A 26,816-nucleotide genomic window follows, 5' to 3' on the forward strand; every position below is an offset into this window, starting at 1 on the left:
TATTCGGGGGGGGGGGGAGTGGTGCTGGATAGGTGAAAAAAAGAGGGGGAAAAAATTACAAAGTATTGAAGCTGGGTGACAAAAATACGGGTTCATAATAGTATTCTCTTTATTTTTGGTATGTTTGAAAATAGCCATAATACATTTTTAAAAAATAACTTTTTTAGAAAAGAGGCTTTCTGATACAATCTTAACTTAGTAAGAGAACATACTACTCTTATCAAAAAAATTTAAAAGTCTACAATTAAGTCAAAGAATCAATCTTCTGAGAAAGCTTGTAACTAAGGTAGCAAAGGGTCATCCCAGGGACCATGAAGATGCATGCATCAGCCGTTACTCTTGCACAGAAACTAACTCTAAGTGGCAACTAAAGCACTCATGTTAAAGCATTATTAATTAGAGAACAACTTTCCAAAACCAAAAACCTAGAACCACTAGGACAGTCTTCAGAATTTTGGATAGAATTTTTATAATTTTCAGCATCTCTGCAGATTCTAGGGCTGATCAAACATTTATTCCAAAATAAATTATCTGGAAACAGATAATTATATTTCTATAAAGTGACATGTCTACTTCTTACATATAAAACTTGACCATTTCCTTTTCTATATTAAGAAAACCTGCAAGAGATGCAAAGTCCTTTACTACTAGTGAATTAGTCTACTTATATAGTAAATATTTAATAATTTTTCAAATAGGCAAAAAATTGTATTTAATAAACAGATTCTTCACACAACAGCAATTACAGATACCAATACTCTTTGTTTTCTCTCAGTCCTGCCCCCAAAACTAGAGACATCAAAGATAAAAACTGTTAATTACATATGGCTTAAAAATAAAACATCTCCTAATTCCTAAGAATGAGATGCAGTCTGAGAAGTAAAAGACAGCAAACTGAGGACAAAGAGTCTAAGTGACAGCACTAGCACTCAGCCACTAACCCGTCACTTGATTTCTCAAGTGTTTCATCTTCAGATTTATTTTCATTCACTCCACAAGGATTTACTGAAGGCCTACAATGCATGAGAGTTAATGAAAACAACAACAAAAAAGGAAAGATAAGATCCCTATCCCACTGAAAGAATTAAACAAGCAATTATAACAAAACAGGGTAGGCAGTACAGTAAGAAAGTAGAGAAAACTGAAGGCACATTCCTGGTAATACAAACCTAGAAAGTATGCTGGATGCCTTTCTTCCTCCAGCCACCAATCCAGTCCATTCCATCAAACTGACTTGTCCTTCACATGTCTCCACAGTTCCACCCCCACCACTACACTGTCCAGTTACCATCCTCTTTCCTGGGGTATGGCAACAGCCTCCCTTCCCAACTGGGTAATAATAAGCTCACTGTACTCTGGCCCCTCTCCACTGGGTTCCCACATTCTAGTCGATACAAACTTTTGAAAACATAACTCTGATCAGGTACATTGGCCTCTCCCCACTCCTTCGTATCAGTTCCTGGGCCTGTGGTGTCCTTTTCACCATAGTGCCTTTGTTCATGCTGTTCCCTCTGCCTAGAATGCAATCACCTCTCCTTTCCTCCTTGGTAAAAACTCCTACTCACTCTTTCATGGTTAGTTCAAAAGTTATTTCCCCCCAGGAAAGTTTCATTTACCAACTTACATCCTTTACTAGTACAGTGTCATGATGCTGTGTACCTCTCCTTCATATTAACAGTGGTGCACACAGGCTGTCACAGGAACCCAGAGGGGCAGGAAACCTACCCTGGCAGGATCAGAGAGCTATCAGAAACAGGGATGGGTGAACTGAGGCCTGAAGGAAGAATAAGTGCCATGTGGAGGGCAGAAAGGCACAGTCAGAAATTAGCTTGTCCCTTCTCTTGTAATCCCAAGGCACGTAACATACTGTGGAGAATACTGTAACTGTTCACTGTATATTAGAATTAAACTATAAAACTAAATACTATTCTCTTAAAACAAACTTAGCTAATGTACAGATTTGGGAAAACAGGTTAAAAACACATTCTCTTACACAGATGATATTATTTTTTATTGTTTGTTGCCCAACTCCTCTTTGGTGTTGATAATGGAGAGTAACTGTACATAACAACAAAAACTTTCATTGATATTTTAATGCCCGAAAGCCTTAAAAATATAGCCCAAGAATTATTAGTCTAAAAGTACTCATATATTTAAATCATCTGCTATGCTTTCATTTGCCAAACACATAAATAAAATAAAATGCAATAAGTTGTATAAGGTGTGTATGGCTTGGTTTTAATAAAAATTTATGTATTAAGTACTAACCAGCTAAATTCTAGAATTTTTAACACCGTAAGAGAGAGAAGCATTGTAAATTTCAAGAAGCTAAAAATAATGCCTTTGGGGCTAACAGTCAATGTCACTGCAGAGAACTCTGAATCCATTTTAATACTGCCTGTGCTGTTGTAAGAAATCCTGCCCATATAAAGTAAGTGGCATTAGAGACAACAACAGTTTAGTAGCAATGAGCACACCTATCACCCAGATCTTGGTTTCTAAATACCATTTCCAATAAAAGAAACCAGGGTTTCTTGAAAAAATGGTTGATTCCAGAGTTGGGCCATGGAAAAAAATAAGATGAATCTGGAACATGTTCTGATGCCAGAAAGCAAGAAATGCTCAAAATAAAGGTGGGGGCTTATTAAAAGAATACAGCAGCCAACATGAAGGAGCCTTAATGGCCAAAGCTAGGACAATTTGAGAAGCAAAAGAAATGATAATGTTAAATTTTAACTCACACAATAAAATAAATATTCATAAATCCATTAAGATATTTTAAAAACACACACACACACCAATAAAACACGGGAGAGAGAAGGCGAAGGGATAGCTCTTCCTTACAATAAAATCCCAATTAATAAACGAAAGAGGAAAGATGGAATTTAAAAATCACAATAGTAATAACTGTTGCAGACAAGATCTACCAATGGATGCTAAAATTAGTGGGGGGAAATGTGAGGCAAAACATTTGTATAGTGCCAACATATCTCCCCCAAGATATTTATTAATCCAAAAGGAAAGGCCAGTAACTATACGGTGGAAAACCAAAGCAGACACCACCTTCGTCAGGTGATCACCAGTAATAAGACATGTCAACATCATGAGCCCACTGACATAATGCACTGAGAAAGACACAACATCAGTTCTGTGGTGTTTCTGCCAAAATGTATGACCTCATTCCATTTGTACAAAAGTGTCAGCCAAACCCAAACTGAGGAACATTCTACAAAATAATTGATGAGTAGTCATCAAACTTGTCAAAGTCATGAAAGAAAAGAAAACTAAGGAACAGGGTGAAGGAGAAAAGAAAACTAAATATAATGTGGAAACTGGGAGAATCCTGGAACAGAAAAATATGGCAGAAAAACTGCTAGAATTCAAATCAAATAAGGTCCCTCGTTCAGTTAATAGTATTGTAACAGTGTTAATTGCCTGGTTTTGATTAGTTTACTATGGTTACATAGTATGTTACACAGTAGTATTAACATAAGGTGAAGCTGGGTGAGCTGTGTACAGGAATACTCAGTACTATTGTTGCACCTTTCTAAATATCTAAAATTAATTCAAAATAAAAAGTTTAAAAAAAATTTAAAAGGTAAACTCAAATAAGTGTCATTAATGAATGCACCATTCAACTTTGAAGACAAACAGAATGGCACACAAAAGCGGACTTTGCTCCCCGACTGCACCTCCTGCTCTCACTTGCCGCACTGCCCCGCCTCCGAGGCAAGAGATGGGAATGAGAGGGAGGTAGTGGAGGACATTACACAGCCTACTGGGAAAGAGGAACACGCATTATAACAACTTTCTGAAGGCCCTGATATCAGGGAAGAAAACTTATATACTATCAATAGATGCCGTAAGGATAATTCTCAGGTAAAAAAGAAACAAACAGAAGTATGCCTGGGGGGGACATCGTATTCATTTGCCAAGAAGGTTTTACAGTGTTTTTGTTTGTATAGATGATAGAGACAGTGATCACTTGGAAAAATGGTTAGAATTTAAAACTTTATCAATACATTCACAATGTATTAGTCTTTTGTCTTCCTTTTGAAACTATTGCATTGATAAATTAGTCAAGTCTATAAAAAGTCAAAGTCAACTTTCACTTTTGCTTTTCACCTTAACACACGTTTTTCAAGTCTTAGAAGATAGTCAGCCTCATGACTTTAAACTCAGGCCTCAAGAAAAGGAGGACTTGCACTCCAGCTCTAACATTTTTCAGCATACAAAGAATATAATGTTCAATAACTGTTCCTGTGAATATCACACTGCAGAGGCATGAAGAATCCAGGGAACTGCAGGAGGAGGTCAATCTGACAGGATAGAAAGAACATGGACCATGGAGTAAGACAGGCCTGAGATTAAACCTCAGCTCTGTGACTTATTGGCTCCTGGACCCTAATCAAGTTCTAGAAACTTTACTTATCTTGCCTGCAAAATGGCAAAAATATCACTCAACTCACTCTACTGTAAGGAGTATGTCACATAAGTATACGGAAAGTGTCTGGCCTATGGCAAATTGCTCAATAAATACTATTAGTTCTTCCATACTTCTCTGTTTCAGTTAAACAGAGGCTCTCTGAAAACATACCGATTGAAGTTAATGTCTGGGTAACTGGAGTACTCTGATTTCATCTTGGCATTTCGACGTGGAAATGTGCAGAAGAATGCATTAGCTAAAAGACTGGCGATCTGTTCCTGTGACATTGTGATGGAATGATTCATCTTCTGTTTCAGGAGCGGTATTGGCTGAAAGAAGAAACAAAAGATTCAGGCAAGAAGTGCAATAATTAGTTTAGCAATTTCAAAAGCAGAGGCACCAAATGGCATTTACTAAATTAAGGTAGAAAAAACTTCAGGCCATTCTTGAATTCTTAAATCAACAATACCATTAGAAATATGTACTTGTTTGACTAACTGTAGATTTCTGATCAATAATAATGATAGTGAAGAGAACACAAAACATTACTTATTAGTGAAAAACAAGATTGCTTTAGCAAGTAAGAAATAAAAACACACTGCCCATGTAATAAAAAATTAAAACAAAGGATGAAACAGAAAAATACAATGCTGAGTTTAACTATTGCTGCATATGCAAAGTTTTGTTCTCATTTATATTAAAGATTGCTGGACAGAGCAACTTTTCTCTTTTAGTCCTAAATAAAATAATCTAAGGAAAATAATTAAATAAGTCTTCCTTCTAAATTTGAATCACACTTCACATTGACAGTATTTTTAAAGAAGATTTTTAAAATATGGTTTTTTAAATTGATTTCAGAAAGAAGACAGGAGAGGGAAAGAGAAAGAAAGAAGCATCAATGATGAGAGAGAGTCACTGATTGGATGCCTCCTGCATGCCCCTGACTGGGAATTGAGCCCGCAACCCGGGCATGTGCCCTGACCAGGAATCGAACCATGACCTCCTGGATCATAGGTCAATGCTCAACCACTGAGCTATGCCAGCTGGGTGACAATTTCTTTATAAGACTCAAATCTAATTTTATGACAGCAATTAATAGAATAGAATATGTATGTATATAGACTTATGTATAACTTGTAAGAAGATAGACATTTCCTACCTACTCATTCCAAGTCAAAGAAGAAGCAGGACATTTTATCTTCAAAATTTTGATGTCTGAAATGCCTTCTAGTTGTACCAAGTCCAAATTTATTGACCTTTTAGTTTCAGTATAATCCACAGGACCTGATTATTGTATCCAGCAGGTTTTATTCTTTTCTAAATGTTTAACCGATATGTTTAAAGACACAAGGGTAAAACCAAAGACCAACTGCCAACATCTCTTTATATATCAATTGTTAAATTAAAAATATTCCAGAGGATGCTTTTCCTTCTTTCAATCAGAGCCAGAACTAAGGATCCTGTACACCTGCATTAACCACAAACCAGCATGCAAGGAAAACTGTTCTGATCGGTCTCAGGAATCAACATCAGGAGTGACACTGAGGAAAGGCAGCCAGGCAAATCAAAACTGTAATACTCTAAGAATTAACTTATCTCCAAGTAACAGAAAATACCTATCTCTGCTAGAAGAAGAATATTCTAGAAAAAGAAAAGGTTAAACTTGCAGTTCAACAATTTCTCTTGGAACAATACAAAGGTAAAACAAACAAGGGATACATAAAGAATTTATTTTCACTTCAGTATCCAAAATTCTCTCTCATTTTAGGCCTCAGTAATCACTATTCCTAAGAAAGAGGAAATAGCTCATATTGATCTCCATTTCCCAGCCTACACATTTATTTACAATCCAGCAATAAGTTTAGAAAAGGTAACAATGTGTCAATCAATGGTTTAAAGCAAACTGGTACTTGGTTTTAGTAAGAAATGAGATTTTAACTAATTTACGAAGTTAACCACAAAAATGATTTTAAAAGTTGATGGTGATATTTTAGGCTTAACAAACTTTAACACAACCATTCCTTGTTTTCCTAATAACCAAACAGCACAATTTTAAATAGAATACATGATTTCTGCTCTCTTGATGAGGAGAAATGCCTTAAAGTTCATTTGAGGAAACCAGAGGATGTAAATCTTACCGTCAAGCTCTGAGCTAAATAAAATAAGAGACTGATTAATATAAACAAAGATCTTTCCAAAGCACAATCTAAAATTTGTTTCTTTTAATTTTCTTTTTATAAATCTAATATTTACCATTTAGATTTGGTCCAGAGAATGTTAATGTGATAAATCATTAAATAACAGCATATGCAATTTAACTTGCCAAAGATCTATTCTGATACCAAACTGAAATGTTAACTTGTGCAGCAGAGATTTACTTTTCAGTAGGAAGAGCACAGAATTAAAATGTTCCCCCTATTAACACACTAATGGAAGAACAGCTATTTTAAATCAGGATAAAACGTTGGGAGCCACAAGTCTGATTTTGGTCTTCCAAGTGCTTTGTTAAAGCTTACAAATTTAGATGCTTTTGAATATATATTTCATTAAATAAAATATAAAAACATTCTCTCCTAAAGCATGAGAGGAAGAGAAGATTAAGTGATTTATGTATAAAGGCAACATACTACTGTCAATTATGAACTAAACATTGAATTCAAAAAGCATTTAATTATGTGGAATCTAAACAATATAAACGAACAAACAAAACAGAAACAGACTCATAGATACAGAGAATAGATTGATGGTTGCCAAAGGGGAGGAGGTTTGGGAACTGAGAGTAAAAGGTGAAGGGATTAAGAAGTACAAGTTGATAGTTACAAAATAGTCACGGGGATGTAAAGTACAGCATAGGGACTACAGACAATAATATTGTAATAACTATGTATGGTTCCAGGTGGTTACTGGAAATATCAGGGGTGGGGGCACTTCGTAAAGTATATGATTGTCTACCAACAATGCTGTACACCTGAAACTAATGCAAAATAATACTGAATGTAAACTGTAATTAAAAAATAAAAAATAGTCCTGGCCGGTGTGGCTCAGTGTTTAGAGTGTTGGTCCGTGCACCAAAGGGTTTCAGGTTGGATCCCCGGGCCCAGTCAGGGTGAGTGTGGGAGGCAACCAATAGATGTGTCTCTTTCATGTCGATGTCTCTCTCTCCCCTTCTCTCTCCCCCCACCCCATTCCTCCCGTTCACTCTCTCTAAAAATCAATGGAAAAAATACCCTTGAGTGAGGATTAACAAATAATAACAATGATGATAATAATAATAAAATTATCAAATAAAAAGTAAATAAAAAAGCATTTAATAAGCACCATGTTAAACTTGAGGACACAAAGAGGATCTCCCTAGAAGAAGAACATAATCAGAGGAGATATATAAAGAACATAAATTAAAAAATAATGTGCTAAATATTATCTGAGTGCTACAGGAGAGATTAGATTTGTCTGGGAGAGGTAGGGAAGGCTTTGCAGGGGAAGTAAAAATTAGAGCCTAAGAGGTAGTAAGAGATTTTACCAGGTAAGGAAAAAAGCAAGGAGGGAAAGGAAAAAGAATAAACATGAAACCTAAGCAAGCAAATATAGGCATACCTTGTTTTATTGAGTTTTGCTTTACTGTACTTCACAGATACCTTGTTTTTTTTACAAACTGAAGGTCTGTGGCAACCCTGCATCCAACAAGTCTATTGGCACCATTTTTCCAATAGGCTCAGATAATGGTTAGCATTTTTTAGCAATAAAGTATTTTATAATTAAGGTATGTACATTGTTTTTTTAGACACACTGCTATTGCACATTTAATAGACTACATATAGTGTAAACATAACTTTTATATACACTAGAAATCCAAGATACTCATGTGACTTGCTTTACTGAGATATTCACTTTATTGCAGTGGCCTGGAACCAAACTGAAACATCCTCAAGGTATGCCTATAACTTCCAACATAAACAACCAGATGAGTTTTGAAATATATTTACCCTGCACAATAGAAAAACTTATTTCAGACACAATGCATTAATGAGGTAAAATTAAAGTTACAGAAAATTGGAAATACCACAGTGAAATGCTAACAAGTAGAGCAAAATTGAAAACATTCAATGGTGCTCAACTGAAAGCGGCAGCATGGCCCACAGGCATCTGGGCATGTTGTTGTTGTTTTTGTCCTAATAACTATACTTGTGGTTTTTGGGGTGCCCCAATGACAGAATGAAATGTGTGAGACCATCCCACACATTCAAAAACTGCTCCACACCCAAATGTCCCCAGGGCCTCTGAGAAGTGTTAAGCAGAAGCCTGGCTAGCATCCATGAAGCAAGGGGGCTGGCCCTGGAAATAAAAGACAAAGGAAATTCAAACCACTGTTGTGAGAAACATAGGAAGAAAATCCTGAAGAACAAGCCAACAACCTCTTGTGAAGGTTTGAAAATATGTATGCAAATTCTTTGATAACTCCTTCTTTTAAGAGGTAGAGTTTAATTACTATCTTCTTGAGTGTGGGCTACATTTAGCAATTAATTTCTAATGAACAGAAAAATAACAGAAGTGATATTGGGTGCCTTTAAAAACTAGGTCATAAAAGGCATCGACACTTCTTTGCTCTCTCCCTTCGGTAGCTTGTTCTGGGGAAGTTAGCAACCATGTCATGAGGACACCCAAGCAGCTTATGGAGGGGGAGCCCCATAAGGCCCTAAATTTTGAAGTAATTTCTTATATAGCTATAAACAACTAAAAACTCCAAACAAAATGGAATACTACCAGATTATTTCTTCTGTTTTTAAAAGTTAAGAAAGTACCATGAGCTCATTTGTTATACAATATACCACTTTGGGGGTAGGGGAGCAATGGGTGAGTAGTAGTAAGCCATTTGGAAGATAAAATGTTCTAACACCATTAGTATGTTTTGAAATAATTACCACTTTTTTTTTTTTTTAAGTTAGAAACTATTTAAACAAAAAGAGAAAAAAGAAGTCTGAGTAAGCAAACTTCAACAGTGTAAACGGAAGCTCAGAAATTGAATGCTGCATTTTTAATGTTCTTTTGTAGCATTCTCTTTAGCCTCTAACCTTTTCTAGCAAAATCATCATATTCTTTGGCAAAAACTATTACCCATCTCTCTCTTCTGCCTCTTTGACTTCAGCCATAAGAGTTTAATTGTGAGTCACAAGAAAGCTACTAGGGAGGAAGTTATTTCCACTAACCTGGGTGCAAATATTTGGCAGACAGAGTGCAATTTTCACCATATCCGGCAAAATGGACTGATACAAATGTTGGGCTTCTGCTTCTTCAAGTACCTGAAAACCAATGAAATATGTTATCAGTGATGTTTGTTATGAACTTAAATTACATACCTGCTTTTCATAGGATCCCACAATAATGCACATTATCAGTACCAACAGAGGTACTAAGGTGAACTTAGGCGAACTTATAAAAGCATTTTCAAATGTATGTAATTCACCATAATGCCCTCTGAAAATTAATTAAGTATCCCAAATATCTTTCATATCAGCAGTCACAATTAATAAAAGACTTGTGAATTAAATAGTACATTCTGTCCTTGGTTACATCAGTTAAAAACTGCTTGACCATCAAGAACTCTCTCAGAAGCCTTCAAGGACCCATCTGGCTTCAACAGCCTAGAAGTTAAAGAAATCATCATAAAAGTCAGATTCATTATTTCAGAGCATATTATATGTGTCAAATCTAACCTATTAGACAGTAGGCAGTGAAGTTTCTGATGACCTTAGAGTTTTCCTTTTCCAGGCACCCGTGGGAAGTTAAAACCACAATTTCCGTATCATCATTTAAAGCACAACGAAGAGGACAGTCGTGGCCCAGTTGTCTTTTATAATTTCCCATCTCTACTGTTTCAGAAATTACTTCAGGCCTTTTAATCCAATTTCACTCAAAATACAAGAATACTTCTTTAAAAGTACTGAAGATAACAACACTCTTAATTTGGAGATATAGTCAAGATTAAAGCAAATCACTTATCTACTTGAAATCACATGTGCACTAGAAGAGGTCACATTTATAATCCAGTCTGATCCTGTCACTATTACCTAGAAAAGAAATCTGAGGTGAAGGAGGTCATCCGGTCATCCTAGCTTGTGAAGGTTACCCTAAGCAACTAATCAGAACTGGAACCCCATGTGTTCTCGCCTCCATTCCACAGCCCTCCTCACTTTCCTATGGACCAGTGTTTGGGATTGATGGATACAGACTTTTCATAACTATTTATGGATTTCCTCTGCTATCAGAATATAGATATCCACAAATATCTATAGATTTCCTCTGCTATGAGCTGAAATAAAAAATATCCATTCATCTATCTGCAGCTGGACAGGGTTTGTGTGTAAACAGAAAAAGTAACAAAGATAATTTATGTTCACTCTGGTTTTACAGCGAGTTTCTAAGAACTGTCTTTATACCAAAGCTCTAAAATTGTAACCTATGCTTATGACCCTCTTTAAATTAGGACAATGTGAAACTGATATTCAAAATGAATAGAAAGATATTTGCAATTCAGGGATATGAAGATATATCTATTAATCATAAATATACAGAAAACTAAGCAAATGAACACAACACGATTATTAATCTGGGGAAAACAAAAGTTGTAGAAGAGTGGAAAAGCAATCATATCTTCCTAAATACAGTGTTTTTACCACCCAACTAAAAAAAACAGAGTATTAATCTAATTGAAATAAATATGGTAACTATAGTGGGAAAATATAAATAAGGCTTGTGTTATTGGTGATGGGGAAAGTGAATAATAGCTAAATCCTAATGTTTAAAACATTAAAAAAAAATAGCTTGCCTGGGAAGTGGTGCTCGGTGGTTAGAGCATGGCCACATACTGAAGGGTCACGGGTTCAATTCCCAGTCAAGGGCACCTAACTGGGTTGCTGGTTCAATCCCCAGCCCGGGCTGGGGCTCATGTGGAAGGCAACCAATCAATCTGTCACTCTCACATCAATGTCTCTCTCTTTCTCCCCTCCCTCCACCCCTCCCTTCCACTGTCTCTAAAAATCAAAGGAAAAAATATCTTCCTGTGAGGATTAACAAAAACAAAAAGCTAAAGAATTCAAAGTGGTTCAATGGCTGCCTCTTTATTATAAGCCTCTTTAACGCTAATAAAAATAAAAGCTAAATTAAAAAAATAATACACTCACGAAGGCATTCTACTCTTTTAGAGACACACAAGATGACGTTAACATTTTTTCTTTTCTGGGCACCTTTGGGAAGTTAAAACCACAATCTCCAAATCATAATTTGAAGCATAACAAAAATGACATTCATGGCCCATTTTGTCTTTTATAATTTCCCACCTCTACTTGCTTTCCTGTATCCGAAAATACATAAAATTAATGCATTTGTTTAAAATATTCAAACTCTTCTTATTTGTAATTTATCTTTTTGGTTTTTAAAACAATTAATTTTGAAATAATTATAGATTCATAGGAAGTTGCAAAAATATTATACAGACAGGTCCAGTTCGCCCTTCACCCAGTTTCCCTTAATGGTTACATTTTACATAACTATAGGCCAATATCTAAACCAAGACATTAATCCTGGACCAGTGTGTGTGTATCATTTTATGCTTTTTTATCACATGTACATTCATGTAACCACTCTCAAAATCAAGATACACAACTGTTCCACAACAAAGATCTCCCTCATGCTACCCATTTGCAGTCACAACCTCCTTCCTCCAACCATTCTTAAGCCCTAGCGACCGGTACTGTTTTCCATCTCTATAATTTTGTCACGTTATGTCAATGGAATCATACAGTATATGTCCTTTTAAGATTCACCTTTTTCAACCAGCACAATGCCCTTCAGATCTATTTAAATCGATGCAAGTATCAGTAGTTAATTCCTTCCTATTCCTAGGTAGTATTCCATGGTATGAATATATAGCAATTTGTTTAACCATTCACTTACTGAGGATATTCTGGTTGTTTCCAGTTTTTAGCTATTACAAATAAACTGCCTTTTACTTTCAACCTGCTTACATCATTGTCTGAAATGATTTCTTGTAATCAGCATATAGTGTGTCATGTTTTAATCTACTCTGCATATATATTTTAATTGGCGAATTTAGACCATATGTAATCACTGATATATAGGGACATATTCATTTCATTTTTAATCTATTTCTTGTATTTGTTTTCTTTTCCTTCCTTCCTGTAAGTTACTTGAACATATTTTAGAATTGCATTTTTATTTATCTGAAGTGTTTCTAAATACATCTCTTTGAATTGATATTTTTACTGGCTGTTCTAAGCATTATGTATAACTTACAGAAATTTTTGCCTTTCTTTAAATCCCTTTACCCTTCCCCATTTATAATATAATTGCCTTCTACATTTCCCTACAAAAATTCAAAACCACACTAGACAGTTATAATTTTTTTAAACATACTGATTTTGAATCTTGGGCATTTTATTTATTTTTTAATCCTAACCTGAGGATATGTTCATTGATTTTTTTTTTGATTTTTTTATTTTTTTGAGAGAAGAAGTGAAAGGGAGGGAAGGAAGGAGGGAGGGAGAGAGAGAGAGAGAGAAACATCGATATGAGAGAGAATCATGGACTGGGTGCCTCTCGCATGCACCCCAACCAGGGATCAAATCTGCAACCTAGGCATATGCCCTGACCGGAAGTCGAACCCGAGACCCTTCAGTACATGGGACAACACCTCAACCAACTGAGCCACTCCAGCCAGGGTGACAGTTATAATTTTTGAAAACAGTAAAAGAAAATGTCAAACATAATTTAGAGTATTCAAGAAGAAAAGTATATTATACTATACTATATTTTTCTTTTTCTTTTGTTCTTCCTTCCTTCCTTCCTTCCTTCCTGATGTTCCAAGATTCCATCTTTTATCATTTCCTTTCTGTTTCAAGAAATTCCTTTAAAGATTCTAATGACAAATTCCCTTATCTGAGAATGTCATGAAGAAAGTTTCACTGGGCTCTCTCCCTTCAGGGAGCACACCCGTGACATTCCCTTCTCTCACAGGTATATATCCCCTGACCTCGAAGGGACCCCATGAGACTTGCAACGAGAAGAGCAATGGGCAGCAGCAGCTTGTCCTAAGCTAACCCCCTAAACCTGTCTCCAAGGCCCTCTTCTCTCTGACTCCCCAGTGAGCCAGAGCAGCCCAGCCTGGGCTCTCCTGCTGCTGCTTCTATGCCCTTCCTTGTCTCACCTAAGTACATTTTTGCTGCAGTCAATAAGTTCTTGCTTGTTTTTACCAAAAAAAAAATTCTAGGCTGGCCATTCTCTTTCTGGCCTCCATGTTTTCTGATGAGAAATCCATTGTCATTTCTCTCTTGATGCTTTCATTTCTTTGCCTTTAGTTTTAAGAAGTTTGGGTATGATGTGTCTTGGCTTGGATTTCTTTGGGTTTATCCTCTTTAGGGTTTGATCAACTTCTTGAAGCTGTAGGTTTATGTCTTTCATCAAATTCGGGAAATTTTCAGCTATTATTTCTATTTTTCAGCTACTATTTATTTGAGTATTTTTTTTCAGCCCTGCCCTCTTTCTCCTCTCCTTTCAGTATTAAAAGACATAATTGATGGATCTTTTGTTATAGTCCCATAGGTCCCTAAACTACTGCTATCTTTTTTTTCTGGCTATTTTCTTTCTGATATTCAGATTGAGTAATTCTGTTGTTCATTTTCAAGCTCACTCACTTCTTTCCTCTCTCATCCCACTTGCCCACATTGAGCCCATCCATTGCATTTTTCACGTTAGCTATTGTATTTTTAAGTTCTAAAATTTCTATTTAGTTCTTTATAACTTCTATTTCTCTGCTGGGACAATTTTTTCATTTGTTTCAAGCAGGTCTGCAATTGCACAACAAAGCCTTTTTGTGATAGCTGCTTTCAAATCTTTGTCAGATAACGCTAACATCTGTGTTTTCTCAGAGTAGGCATCTTTTGATTGTCTTTTCAAATTTCGTTGAAATTTTCCTGGTTCTTGTGATGAGTGATTTTTTATTGAAATCCAGACATTTTGGGTATTATGTTATGAGATGCTGGATCTTATTTAAATCTTGTTTTAATAGGCTATCTGTGACAGGGGAAGGGATAGTCACCTCATTACTACCAGTTAAGAGTAGAAACTTAGGTTTTCTACTCCACCTTTATTGACTCCCAGAGCGAGGAGGGAGAGGCATTGTTTGTTTTTTTGTTAATCTTCACCTGAGGATGCTTTTTTCATTGATTTTTTTTTTTTTTTTTTTTTTAGAGAAAGTGAAAGGCGGGGGGAGAGAGGGAGGGAGGGAGAGAAACATCAATGTGAGAGACACATCAATTGGTTGCCTCCCAGACGCACCCCACCCGGGGCCAGGGATTGAACTTGCAACCCAGGTACATGCCATTGACTGGGAATCGAACCCATGACCCTTTGGTTCGTGGGTTGACACTCTAACCACTGAGTCATACTGGCCAGGGCGTAAGAGAGACATCTTGATACCACTAGGTAGGGGTGAGAGTTTGCTCTTACCACTAGGCCTCTGCTGATACCACCCTGGTATTGTATCTTTCCTAGGGCCCCACAGACAAAAGCAGTCTTCTCTGCTCTTTCAAAGCCTTCTTATGTTTATATAGTGTCCAGGGTTTTACCTCTGTTTTGCAAGATGGATAAGAAAAAAGTGTCTATCCAAACATTTTTAACCCAAAGACATTTAATCTTAAAGTGTCTAAAATTAGGCAGACAGCATTTTCTCCTTTGGGTACCTTTCCTTGTCCTTTATTTTATTTATTTTTAACCGTATCTTTATTGATTTCAGGGAGAGGAAAGGAGAGGGAGAGAGATAGAAACATCAATGATGAGAGAGAGTCATTGATTGGCTGCCTCCTGCATGCCCCCGACTGGGGATCGAGCCCGCAACCAGAGCATGTGCCTTGACTGGGAATCGAACCCCGATCGCCTTGATCCTAGGTCGACGCTCAACTGCTGAGCCACGCCTGGCCAGGCCCTTGTCTTTTAAATTTGACATATGAGTAGCTGCTGCCATGCTTTACTGACTGTCACAGCTTTAAAATATCACTTATTTATTGGATAGGGCATTATTGCACTGGGCTTTTTTAAAACTGTCAGTGCTTCAGACCTATGTCTAATGTTGCTTTGGAAACACTAATAAGAACATGAAAAATGTCATTTTAGAACATAACCAACCCAACTATTGTTTGAAATGCACAATTAAAAAACTAGCATGACTTTATCCCTTCTCATATATTAGTACCTTTATGCAAATCTAACTTTTACAAATTATTATTTAATATTAATCTATACAATGCAAACCAAGATATAAGTAGTAAAAGGTTTTTAAAATGTAAATCATTTAACTTCAAGAGTAGCAAAAACCTTAATAAATAAACATTTATTTATAATATATCATATATTATAATACAGTTTATTTATACTAATAATGATGATGATGATCATAATGAAGATAAGCATTTATATTGTGGTAAAAAGGAAAGCTTCATTAAATTCTCCCATAAGTTAGGCCTTGCCCTCTATTGGATAGTCTGTATAGAAAATTATATGTCGTAATTCTGCATATATGTGCATTTATCTTTTTATTCTAGTCTAACAAATCGATTATGTATATGTCTCATTCAGAACTGATACAGTGAGTTTCAAAATTATAATGCTATTTTGCCCATCTCTTCTCTTTAGACAATAGATCTGTTTGTTCATTCAATTGGCCAACAAACAAATATTTAAGCATTTATTATGTGCAAGACACTGTGCCAGGAATAAAGGTAGAACCATAAACAGTAATGGACATGATCACTGACCTCATTAACCTCACAGCAGAAAGCCCTATGCTCTTTCTGTGACCCCTCAATATGTCAGCCCTAATCTTGAAGGAGAGTAGTTACTGCAACCTCATCACAGTGACCGTGGAGAGGCTATCTTTCTTTCTTTCTTCAGCAGACAGAAACATGGAGAAACTACTAAAAGAGCAATGGAATTTGCCAACTGTCAAACAATTATAAATTATTTAAGTATCGGTAAGTATACAAAGAGAAGTGATTTTTGCTTCTTTCTTAGAATAGTACTTGATCAACTAAAATTACATCTGTGAACAGTGCTCTAACACTAAAGACATATACATGGCTAAGTACAGTGTCTGGCAAACAGAAAGTACTAAATAAAAAATGGCAACTGAACTTTGAGTGAATAAGTGAAATCCGTTGCTGATAAAAATTAGAAAACTAGTGTCATTTTACTGAAGAAAAAAATTTCCACTGATCTACCTCTTCAAACAGTTCATAGCAAACAGCTTTTAAAAAGTGACCAGTCACAAATCAATCAATGTAATAAATACCTCAAGTTAATCCATTTTATCTATTGGTTTAAACCTAATTAGATTGTAGTAAAATTTTGAAAGGTTACTAATAATCTTCTTTAATGAAAATTCTCGAAAAATATTTATTTAAGAAGTATAAAACATTAAACTTTTAAAAATTGATTTTTAGAGAGGGAGGGAGGGGGAGAGAGTGAGAAACAATGATATGAGGAGAGACATCCATCGGCTGCCTCCATACATGCCCCAACTTGGGATTGAAACTGCAACAATGGTATGTGCCTCGACCAGATATTGAACTCACAACCTTCCGGTGCACAGGGCAGACGACACTCCAACCAAGTGAGCTACACCGGCCAGGGCTAAAACATTAAATTTTGTTAAAAAATTTTTCACCATAAAAAGCAGGTCACCCAAAATCTACACAGAGGAAAAAACTCGTAATTCTATGACTCTGAAATATTAATCACTAAAGTGCTTGTTACGTTTTCCTCCTTATACATATGAAATCACTTAAAATCATGTTGCTGAAGCAATTTAATATTTATTTTTCAACTAATATGACAACAAAAGAATTTTCTACTTTGCTATATAGTTTTCACAAACCACTAGAAACAAAATTTTTTTTAAACAAGTCATACATTTTCATTGCAGAAAATTAACATAAACAATAATGATCAAAAACGTCCCAAAAAATCAAAACCCAGGACCAGATGGCTTCGCTAGTGAATTCTACCAAATGTTCAAAGAAGAGTTAAAACCTGTCCTCAAACTCTTCCAAAAAACTGAAGAGGCAATACTTCCTAACACATTTTATGAAGCCACTTAACCCAGATACCAAAACCTGACAAGGATAACACAAAAAAAGAAAACTACAGACCAATATCTCTGATGAATACAGATGCAAAAATCCTAAACAAAATACTAGCAAACTGAATACAACAATACATTAAAAATAATAATACAACACAATCAAGTGGGGTTTGTTCCAGGGGCACAAGGATGGTTCAACATATGCAAATCAATCAATGTGATACATCACATTAACAAAAGAAATGATAAAATCTTACGATCTCATTAATAGATGCAGAAAAAGCATTTGATAAGATACAACCTCCATTTATGATTAAAACACTCAATAAAGCAGGTATAGAAGGAAAGGACCTCAACACAACAAAGGCCATATGTGACAAACACTCAGCCAATATCACACTCAATGGTGAAAAAGTGAAAGCTTTTCCTCTAAGATCAGAAACAAGACAAGGATGCCCACTCTCACCACTCTTATTCAACAAAGTTCTGGAAGTCCTAGCCAGAGCAATCAGGCAAGAGAAAGAAATAAAAGGCATCCAAATTGGGAAGGAAGAAGTAAAAGTGTCACTTTTTGTAGACAGCATGATTCTGTACAAAGAAAACCCTAAAGACCCTACCAAAAACTATTACAAACAATAAATACAATACAGTTGAGGGATGCAAAATCAATGTTTAAAAAACCCCAAAACCACTGCTTTTCTATGTACTAACAACAAAATTTCCGAAAAAGAAATTTTTAAAAAGCCCACAATTCCTTTTGCGATTGCAACAAAAAGAATAAAATACCTAGGAATAAACTTAACAAAGGATGTGAAGAACCTATACATTGAAAACTACAAGACATTATTAACAGAGATTGAAAGACACAACAAAATGGAAAGATACTTCATGTTCATGAACTGGAAGAATCAATATAGCTAAAAACGGCCATATTACCCAAACAATATACAGATTTAATGCAATTCCATTCAAAATCCCAATGGCATTTTTTAAAACAATAGATTAAAAAATCATCAGATTTGTATGAAACCACAAAAGACCCCAAATAGCCACAGCAATCCTAAGAAAGAACAAAGACAGAGGTACCACACTACCTGACTTCAAATTATATTAGACTACAGTTTGTCCCCATGTACAAAAATTAATTCAAAATGAGTCAAAGACCTAAATATAAAATATGAAACAATAAATTACATAGAAGAAAACAGAAGTACTAAATGTATGGACCTTGGTCGTAGAGAACATTTTATGAATTTGACCCCAAAGGCAAGGGAAGTAAAGGCAAAAATAAATGAATGGGATTATATGAAACTAAAAAGCTTCTGCACAGCAAAAGAAACAGACAACAAAACAAAAAGCAACCAACCCAATGGGAGATGATATTTACAAATAACAGCTCCAACAAATATCCAAACTATATAAAGGATTAATATCCAAACTATATAAAGAACTCATATAACTCAACACCAAACAAACAATCCAATTGAAAAAGGGGAAGAGGACCTGAACAGACATCTCTCCCAAGAAGACATACAAAGAGTCAACAGATGTATGAAAAGATGCTCAACTTCACTCGCTATTAGGGAAATGAAAATCAAACTACAATGAGATACCACCTCACATCCATTAGAATGGCTATTATCAAGAAGACAGGTAAAAACAAGTGTTGGAGAGGCTGTGGGGAAAAGGGAGCCCTCCTTCACTGCTGGTGGGAATGTAGACTGAGCAGCCACTATGGGACACAGTCTGGCAGTTCCTCAGAAAATTAAGAATAGAGCTGCCATATGACCTAGCAATCCCTCTCCTGGGTATATACCCGAAAAATTTGAAAACATGTATTCACAAAGATATATGCACCCCTACATTCACAGTGGCCAAGACATGGAGACAACCAAAGTGTTCTTCCATAGAGGACTGGAAAAAGAAGATGTGGCACATATACCAAGTGAAATACTACTACTCAGCTGTAAGAAAAGATGAAATACTGCCATTTGCGACAACATGGATGGACCTTGAGAATATTATGCTAAGTGAAATAAGTCAAAGAGAAAAAGCTAAGAACCATACGGCTTCACTCATATGTGGGATTTTAAAATTGAAACTCATGGGCAGAGACAGCAGTGTGGTGGTTACCATAAGGAAAGAGGGTGGGGGGTGGAGGAGGCCTAATACATGGTGATGGAAGATGGTTTGAGACTTTGGGTGGTGGGCACACAGTGCAATATACAGACCTCATATCATAAAAATGTACACTTGAAACCTATATGATCCTATTAAGCAATGTCACCTCAATAAATTTAATAAAAATTGAAAAAGAATATTAAAATAAAAAAATCACTCATAAAGTCACTATTAAGATATCCATTAATATTTTGGGATATATCCTTTCAGGCTACTATTAAAGTCTGTATTTTGTTTTCATTTACATAGTAGACATTTTCCTATGTAAATAAATATAACCCTATACCACCATTATTAATTGCTGAGTATTATTTTACTATTTGAACGCACCATAATTTATTTCCCAAATTAACTGTCACCAATTTCCACTATAATTACCATTGCAATGAATATCCTGTACATACATCTTTGTGCACCTGCCTGAATATCTCTACAAGTGAAAATGCTACATCAAAAAACATAGGCTTCTTCCTTTTTTAAGGCTTTGTGTCCTATCAAGATACAGAACATTATCATCACCCTAGAAGCTCCCTCATGCCCCTTCCCAGACAACTCCTGCCCCCACATCTGAGAGACTACCACTGCTTTAAATTCTTCTACCATCGGTTAGTTATGCTTCCTGTAAAACTTCTTATATTGGAAACATAGGACATGTACTATTTTATGAAAGGCTTCCCACCCAACACTGTACTTCTGATATGCATCTATGTGGTGTGTATTTGTGGTTTTGTTCCCTTTTATGGGAACATGAAACTGTGGCATGAATAAACCACAATTTCTTTCCTCATTCTCCTGCTGATGGACAACTGGGCTGCTTTGAGGTATTGGCTATTAGGTAAAGTTACTATAAACATTCTTTTATACACATAGGACTTTTTGTGTACACATATTTTCATTTATCTTGGGTAGGTATACAAAGAAATGGAAGTAATGGGTCTTAGGGTAGGTAAATGTTTAGTTTTCTGAAGAACTGCTAGAGGTTTCTCCAATATGGCAGTCTCATTTTACACCTCCAAAAACAAAGTGTAATTCTTTATATATTATAAATACATTTTGCAAATAGTTTTTCCTTGTCTTTAAGCTTTGTCTATTCATTTTCTTAATATCTTTTGATGACAAGTATTTATTAATTTTTTTATGGCTAATGTTTTCTATGTCCTAAAAAAATCTTCATCTACTGCTAAGTGACAGAGATGCTTTCTTCTAGGAGCTTTATGTTTTTAGCTTTTGCATTTAGAGTTATTTTCTATGTATGATGTGAAGGAAGAGGTGAAGTTCATTTTTATTCACCCATATGGATATCTAGGTTTTTCCAGCACCATTTGCTGTTTTTTAAACTTTAACAAATTTTACTACAAAAATAATAACATAAAAACTGTTCAGCAAATCTATATTCAGTGTAATTAAAATAAACAAACACCAAATATAAAAATATATACATCTAGCTCTGGTCAGGTGGCTCAGTTGGTTGGAGCATCTCCCATACACTGAAAGATTACAGATTCGATTCCTAGTCAGGACATATACCTAGGTTGTGGGTTCTATCACCGGTTGGGCGCTTACAGGAGGTGATCAATGTTGCGCTCTCGCATCTATTTTTCTCTCTCGTGCGCCCTCGCTCTCTCTAAAATCAGTAAACATCCTCAGATGAGGATAAAAAAGATACACACATATGTATATATGGTCAAGAAACCAGTGCATTTTTGGTCGCAATATTTTTTAATACATTATCTTTATCCAAAGGAATTATTTAATGACAGAAGGCATTATGTACTAGATGTACAGAACTGTAACTTTAAAACTTGTTTTAAGGTCTACAGGAAGTGGGTTTTGTTTATTTGTTGCCAATTCTTTATGTCTTTGAACTCACAATCACTACAACAACGTAATAAGATGGACAGAGGACGTAGTAACGTCTAATGGTCTAAACAAATTACCAAATTAAGAAGCTACCAAGAGGTAGCTATACAAAATCTGTAGAGAATTCTAAGGAATTTCTTTAAGTTCTTAACAAAACAAAACAAAACAAAACAAACACAAGTTTTTTAAAAAAAGAGGTAAAAGTGGAAATAATAAAACAGACATCAACAAATTTGCTGAAGAACAACATAAAACCAAGATAAAATTAAATTAAACTTTAAATTTTTAAAAATAGTAATATGGTTGAAAACTCGAAGAGTTAATACTGGATAAAACTTTAAATGACAGTACAAATAACTGTAATTTTAGAAATTTGTTTTTCAAGAGCATGAGAGTAACCCTGGTTCCCTACACAGCCAGTTTCTATATTCCTTGGACTGCATGCATGCTAGAGGAAGACTAACAGGCAGCAGCCAAAATGATTAAGCTTCAACTTGGGTTATAAAGCATTGACCTGATGGGCTTTTCTTGGTCAGAATCAACACATAAGCTTAAAATCAAGAACCAAAGCCCCCCAGTGGTAAGTTGTGTTCAATCTGGTGGGCCCTGAGGTCATCTCTGACCGAACTAGCATCAGCCAGTCATGAAGGAAGGAACTCTCCCCAGGATCTGATTCCTAAGGCCCCAACCTAGAGGAGGTTTCCTAGTCAAACAATTCACATTCCTTGGAAAGAGACAACAGGCATCAGCTGTGTCCAATGAAAGGAAACACTGACCAGGAGGACCCTAGACATTTTTTGAAATTTCTGGGTCCAGCACCATTTGTTGAAAAGGTGCTTCTTTCTCCCACTGGGTTGTTTTGGCACCTTGAAACAATCCAAGTGTCCTTTGATAGAGGATTGGATAAAGAAGATGTGGGTTATACTGTGGCTTATATATACAGTGGAATACTACTCAGCCATAAGAAAAGATGAAATACTGCCATTTGTGACAACATGGATGGACCTTGAGAATATCATGCTAAGCGAAATAAGTCAGAGAGAAAAAGTTAAGAACCATAATGATCTCACTCACATGTGGGATATAAAACTGAAAGCAACAAATGAACAAACAAGAAAAACAAACAAAAACTTATAGACACAGACAACATAGTATGGTGATTACCAGAGGAAAGGGGGGTTAGTAGTAAAGGGTATAAGGGGTGAAATATATGGTGATGGAAGATTATCTGACTTTGAGTGGTGGGCACACAATACAATACACAGATCATGATCACAGAAATGTACACTTGAAACGTATACAATCTTATTAACCAATGTCAACACAATAAATTTAATTTAAAAAAATCAAATGATTGTATAATCGTGGGTCTATTTCTGGGTTTTCTATTAACTTCATTCTTATGCCAGTAGGGAACTATATTAGTTTCCCTGGGCTGCTATAACTAAGCACCACAAACTGGGTGGCTTAAAACAACAGAAATTTATTTTCTGTTTTGGAGGCTAGAAGTCTGAAATCAAGGTGTTGGCCGAACCATGCTCCCTCTGAAGGCTCTAGAGAAGACTGACTCCTTCCTTGCCTCTTCCTAGCCTGTGGTGACTACCAGCAATCCTTGGGGTTCCTTGGCTTTTAGAAGCTTTCAACAAATAGCAGCTACTATTATCATTATGCATATTTTACCCTCTGCCCTGTTTTACTACAGTTAAGCCACTAATTATGCATCAAAACTTAGTTCACATCTTCCTGTGAAGTCTTCCCTGATTTTCCTAACTGCTCCTTCCTCTGTCACACACAGGTACCTGGACTGCTGTAGCACTTATTATGGTTTATTATAACTATTTATTTATATGTTTTTCTACTCTCCTCCTCTGACCTATGAAACACTGCAAAAGCAGGGATTGTATTTTATACATCTTGCATTCCAGTACCAAGCAGAGTAATACTACTATTATTCGCTGAACATAGAGTTAATAAAAATTAAAAAAACCTTACCTTTTATCCTGAAACTATCCCTGCAAAGTAAAAAACATAAGGAAACTGAAGCTTGAAGAAGGTAAAGCAATTTCCCATATTCAAACTCAGTGGCATACATTGGGACTAGATGCCAGGGTTTTTCTTCCCAGGTCCACAGGAAGGGTATTTTAGAAAACAGAGCACTGGCCCAGAAACTGGAAGACTACAGTCAGAGGACCAGATCTGCATTTACTCTCTGTATTAACACAGAAAAATCCCAGAATTCTTTATTTCTTTATCCATAAAGATAATTCTGTTTAACTTAGAGTTATGTTCAGATATTACTGTTTTATAAATTCTAAAGCTCCACATACAAAGTTCAGATATTACTGTGTTTTCTAAATTCTAAAGCTCCACATACAAACACAAAGTATTACTATCTAACGGGCCAGTAATTCACCACCCTTTGGAGCCGCCTCCTTCCTCCATTGCCCCCACATCAATTAACTGCCGAGTCCCACCGACTGACCCAGCAGGGGCCTACACATTCATTACCTCTTTTTAATCACCACCAAACTACCCTGATAGCTCCTCATCCAATTTCACCAAGATCACTACAATAATCTAACTGCTGCCCTGCTGCTAGCCCACCTTCAGTTTCTGCCCCGTACACCTGGTGTGTTCCTGCTCCACTTGAAAGCTTTCAATGGCCTTTCACTGCATTTTCAATACAGTACAAACTCAGTAAGCTAATAATCAAGCGATCTGGCTCTAGATGCTTGTCTAGTCTTACCAAGTGTATGTGTGCGCACTCACACACATACACACTACCTTCTGTACATTTTACATACTAGGCAATTCAGCAATTTACTCTTTTCTAACACCTACCTGTGTTTCCAAAGATAAAATTTGCATCACACCTGGAATATCTTTCATACTCAGCTCTAAAACTTACATTTTAATGTTTTGCTCAAAGTCTATCCAAATTGACTTCCAACTAGAAGGTAACTCTCCCTCTTGTAATTTATCTGTACTTCTTTTCACAAGACAATTAAGACTTCTTGCTTTATGTTGCAGTTATTTATGGATGCCTTCTAGTGCTTACTAGAAGTTCCTTTGAGGCAAGATTTATATATACCTAGAACAGTGATGTTCATCGGTAACATTCGTAATAAAAATATTTGTTAAATTAGCTGACACTTTCTATCACAGTTAAGTAATTTTACAAAGCTCCTTTCTCTTTCTCCTCTCTACTGCCTATCAGAATCTCTATTGCTCAGGATAAATACTAGAGTTGTTTGTTTGTTTGTTGGTTTTTAAAAGAAAAATTACGTTAAACTGCATACGGACTGAGCTTTCTATAATATACCTTAAACTTACTGGAGTTACCTCTAGAGCTTCTAAAGTACAACAGACAGGTTCATGTTTCAAAAATTAAAAAGAAATAACATAAGTCAGAACTATTAAGATCCTTCAGATCCACTTATTCTTCAGGCATGTTTTTAGGCTACAAAAATTAAACAGAGAAAACAAACAATTTTAGTACTAAATTATGTAAGGGTAAAAAATCAACTGGAGAAGGTGAATGTTTCTAACATTTATCTGTTCACGACTCAGGCTGACACTCTGAAAAGAATGTGACAGCTTACAAGACAACAAACTCACTCATTCCCCGTAATTTCTGAAGACTCATGCAAGTCTGACAGGCCAGACACAGAGTGATCTCTCATGTGTATCAGCCATGACAATTAAGGCTTCATTAAAAATGTTCTCCAAATTTTAATAAAGTCCAATTGGTTTTTAAGAAATAGCCCAATATTTTCATATTTAAGAAGGCATATTTCACAAATTATTGAACTAATTTGTGGACCTAAATAAAATAGTCCAAATATTTTATCTTATGGCATCAAAAATGGTACAAAATGAATGTGGTACAGAGGTCAAGGTGATATGAAAGGCTGAATGCTAACAGGGGTCAGCAGTGATGCCACAGGAAAAAAGACTGGGCAGGGAAGCCATCCTCCCTCTCCTCTTTTGGTCAGTTTGATTTTCGTCTTCAAATAGCTATTGAGTTTCCCTATGAATTTTCAAAGTCCTATGACTCAAATCTGGGAAGCAATGATAAAAATCACAGTTCATTATAAGTATCTAAAATAATTTTAAGGAAAATACAAAAGAGGCTTTAAAGTATTTGTCCTATAACTTACACTGGAAATCATCTTTGTCATTATATTAATTGGATAGTTGTTTAATATGGGAGAAATCAGGCTCCTATAGACACTGCTCCATCACTGGTTGCCAGCAGAAGGGGGAGGAAAGTGCGCTGTGATGGAATCTCCTTTTCTTATTAATTTCCCGTCCCATAGCCAGGCTCTGATTAGCCAGTACAGGAAAGAGGAAGGAGGAATGAAGTGAGAAAGCCCTCCTGCTAATCCTCACAACTCCACATCCAGCCTCTCCCAATCACTGTTGTTTCTCATGACATAACTATGCATTGGTTTCTCACTTCAATCAGAAACAAGCCATCAGTGGCGTAAAGTTTACAGGCTTTTGTAGACAGATATAGAAATCTTACCATCATGCACTCCTAACACCAAATAATTAACAACTAATCTGAGAACACAAGTAATTTAGAAAGAACGTCTTTGTCCAATTCTTGAAACAATATGCATCTAATCAAAAACAGCCACACTATTACCTACACAAATTTCATTAGGTTATACATGAAGAACAGTTATGTAGGTTTATGAAACATGAAGGATGCTCTTCTCTAAACAGTATTTACTGATAATCACTATCTCTTTCTTATGCTAATAAAAAAATTCACAGAGCATTCTTATCTTGGAAAGGACAAAACAAAATACACCCTCATTATCTGCTGTCTGAACAGAAGAATTTACTTCTCAATACTGTTACAGTAAATGATTATCTTAGGGAATAATCCCACACTAGCACAAGATGCTTTGACAGGTCTTTCTCATCTCTCATTTCCATTATTGTGACTACATGGCCGTATCCATCAATCACTTTAGCAAACACCACCAAACCACAATGCTATTACATACAAGCCAACAGATATTTTCAATACCATAAAGTCACACTATTATTCATCTTTTATAGACAGGCAATCAAATTCAACATGACAAGATTTCAGAGAAATAGATAATGGTAATGTAACTTTTCTAGTCCTAGAAGCAAAATGGACTTAATTTGTCCAAGAAATATAAGAGTGATCAACAACTTCAA

The 26,816-nt window shown here is 35.8% G+C and overlaps 1 protein-coding gene across 3 annotated transcripts in view; it reads right to left on the minus strand.

The window, feature by feature from the left end:
• Positions 1 to 26,816, minus strand: part of PARG (poly(ADP-ribose) glycohydrolase) — a 143,044-nt gene that overhangs the window by 66,623 nt on the left and 49,605 nt on the right. For all 3 annotated transcript variants that reach the window (XM_081158508.1, XM_081158509.1, XM_081158510.1), the window contains exons 8-9: positions 9,631 to 9,723; positions 4,598 to 4,755 (exon numbers count right to left, since the gene is read on the minus strand). In XM_081158508.1, coding sequence (XP_081014634.1) covers positions 4,598 to 4,755; positions 9,631 to 9,723 — 251 coding nt within the window. The remainder of the gene's footprint in view (positions 1 to 4,597; positions 4,756 to 9,630; positions 9,724 to 26,816) is intronic.

This window comes from Miniopterus schreibersii (assembly GCF_964146895.1).
Source record: "Miniopterus schreibersii genome assembly, chromosome: 14".
In the NCBI taxonomy this organism is placed as follows: Eukaryota; Metazoa; Chordata; class Mammalia; order Chiroptera; family Miniopteridae; genus Miniopterus; species Miniopterus schreibersii.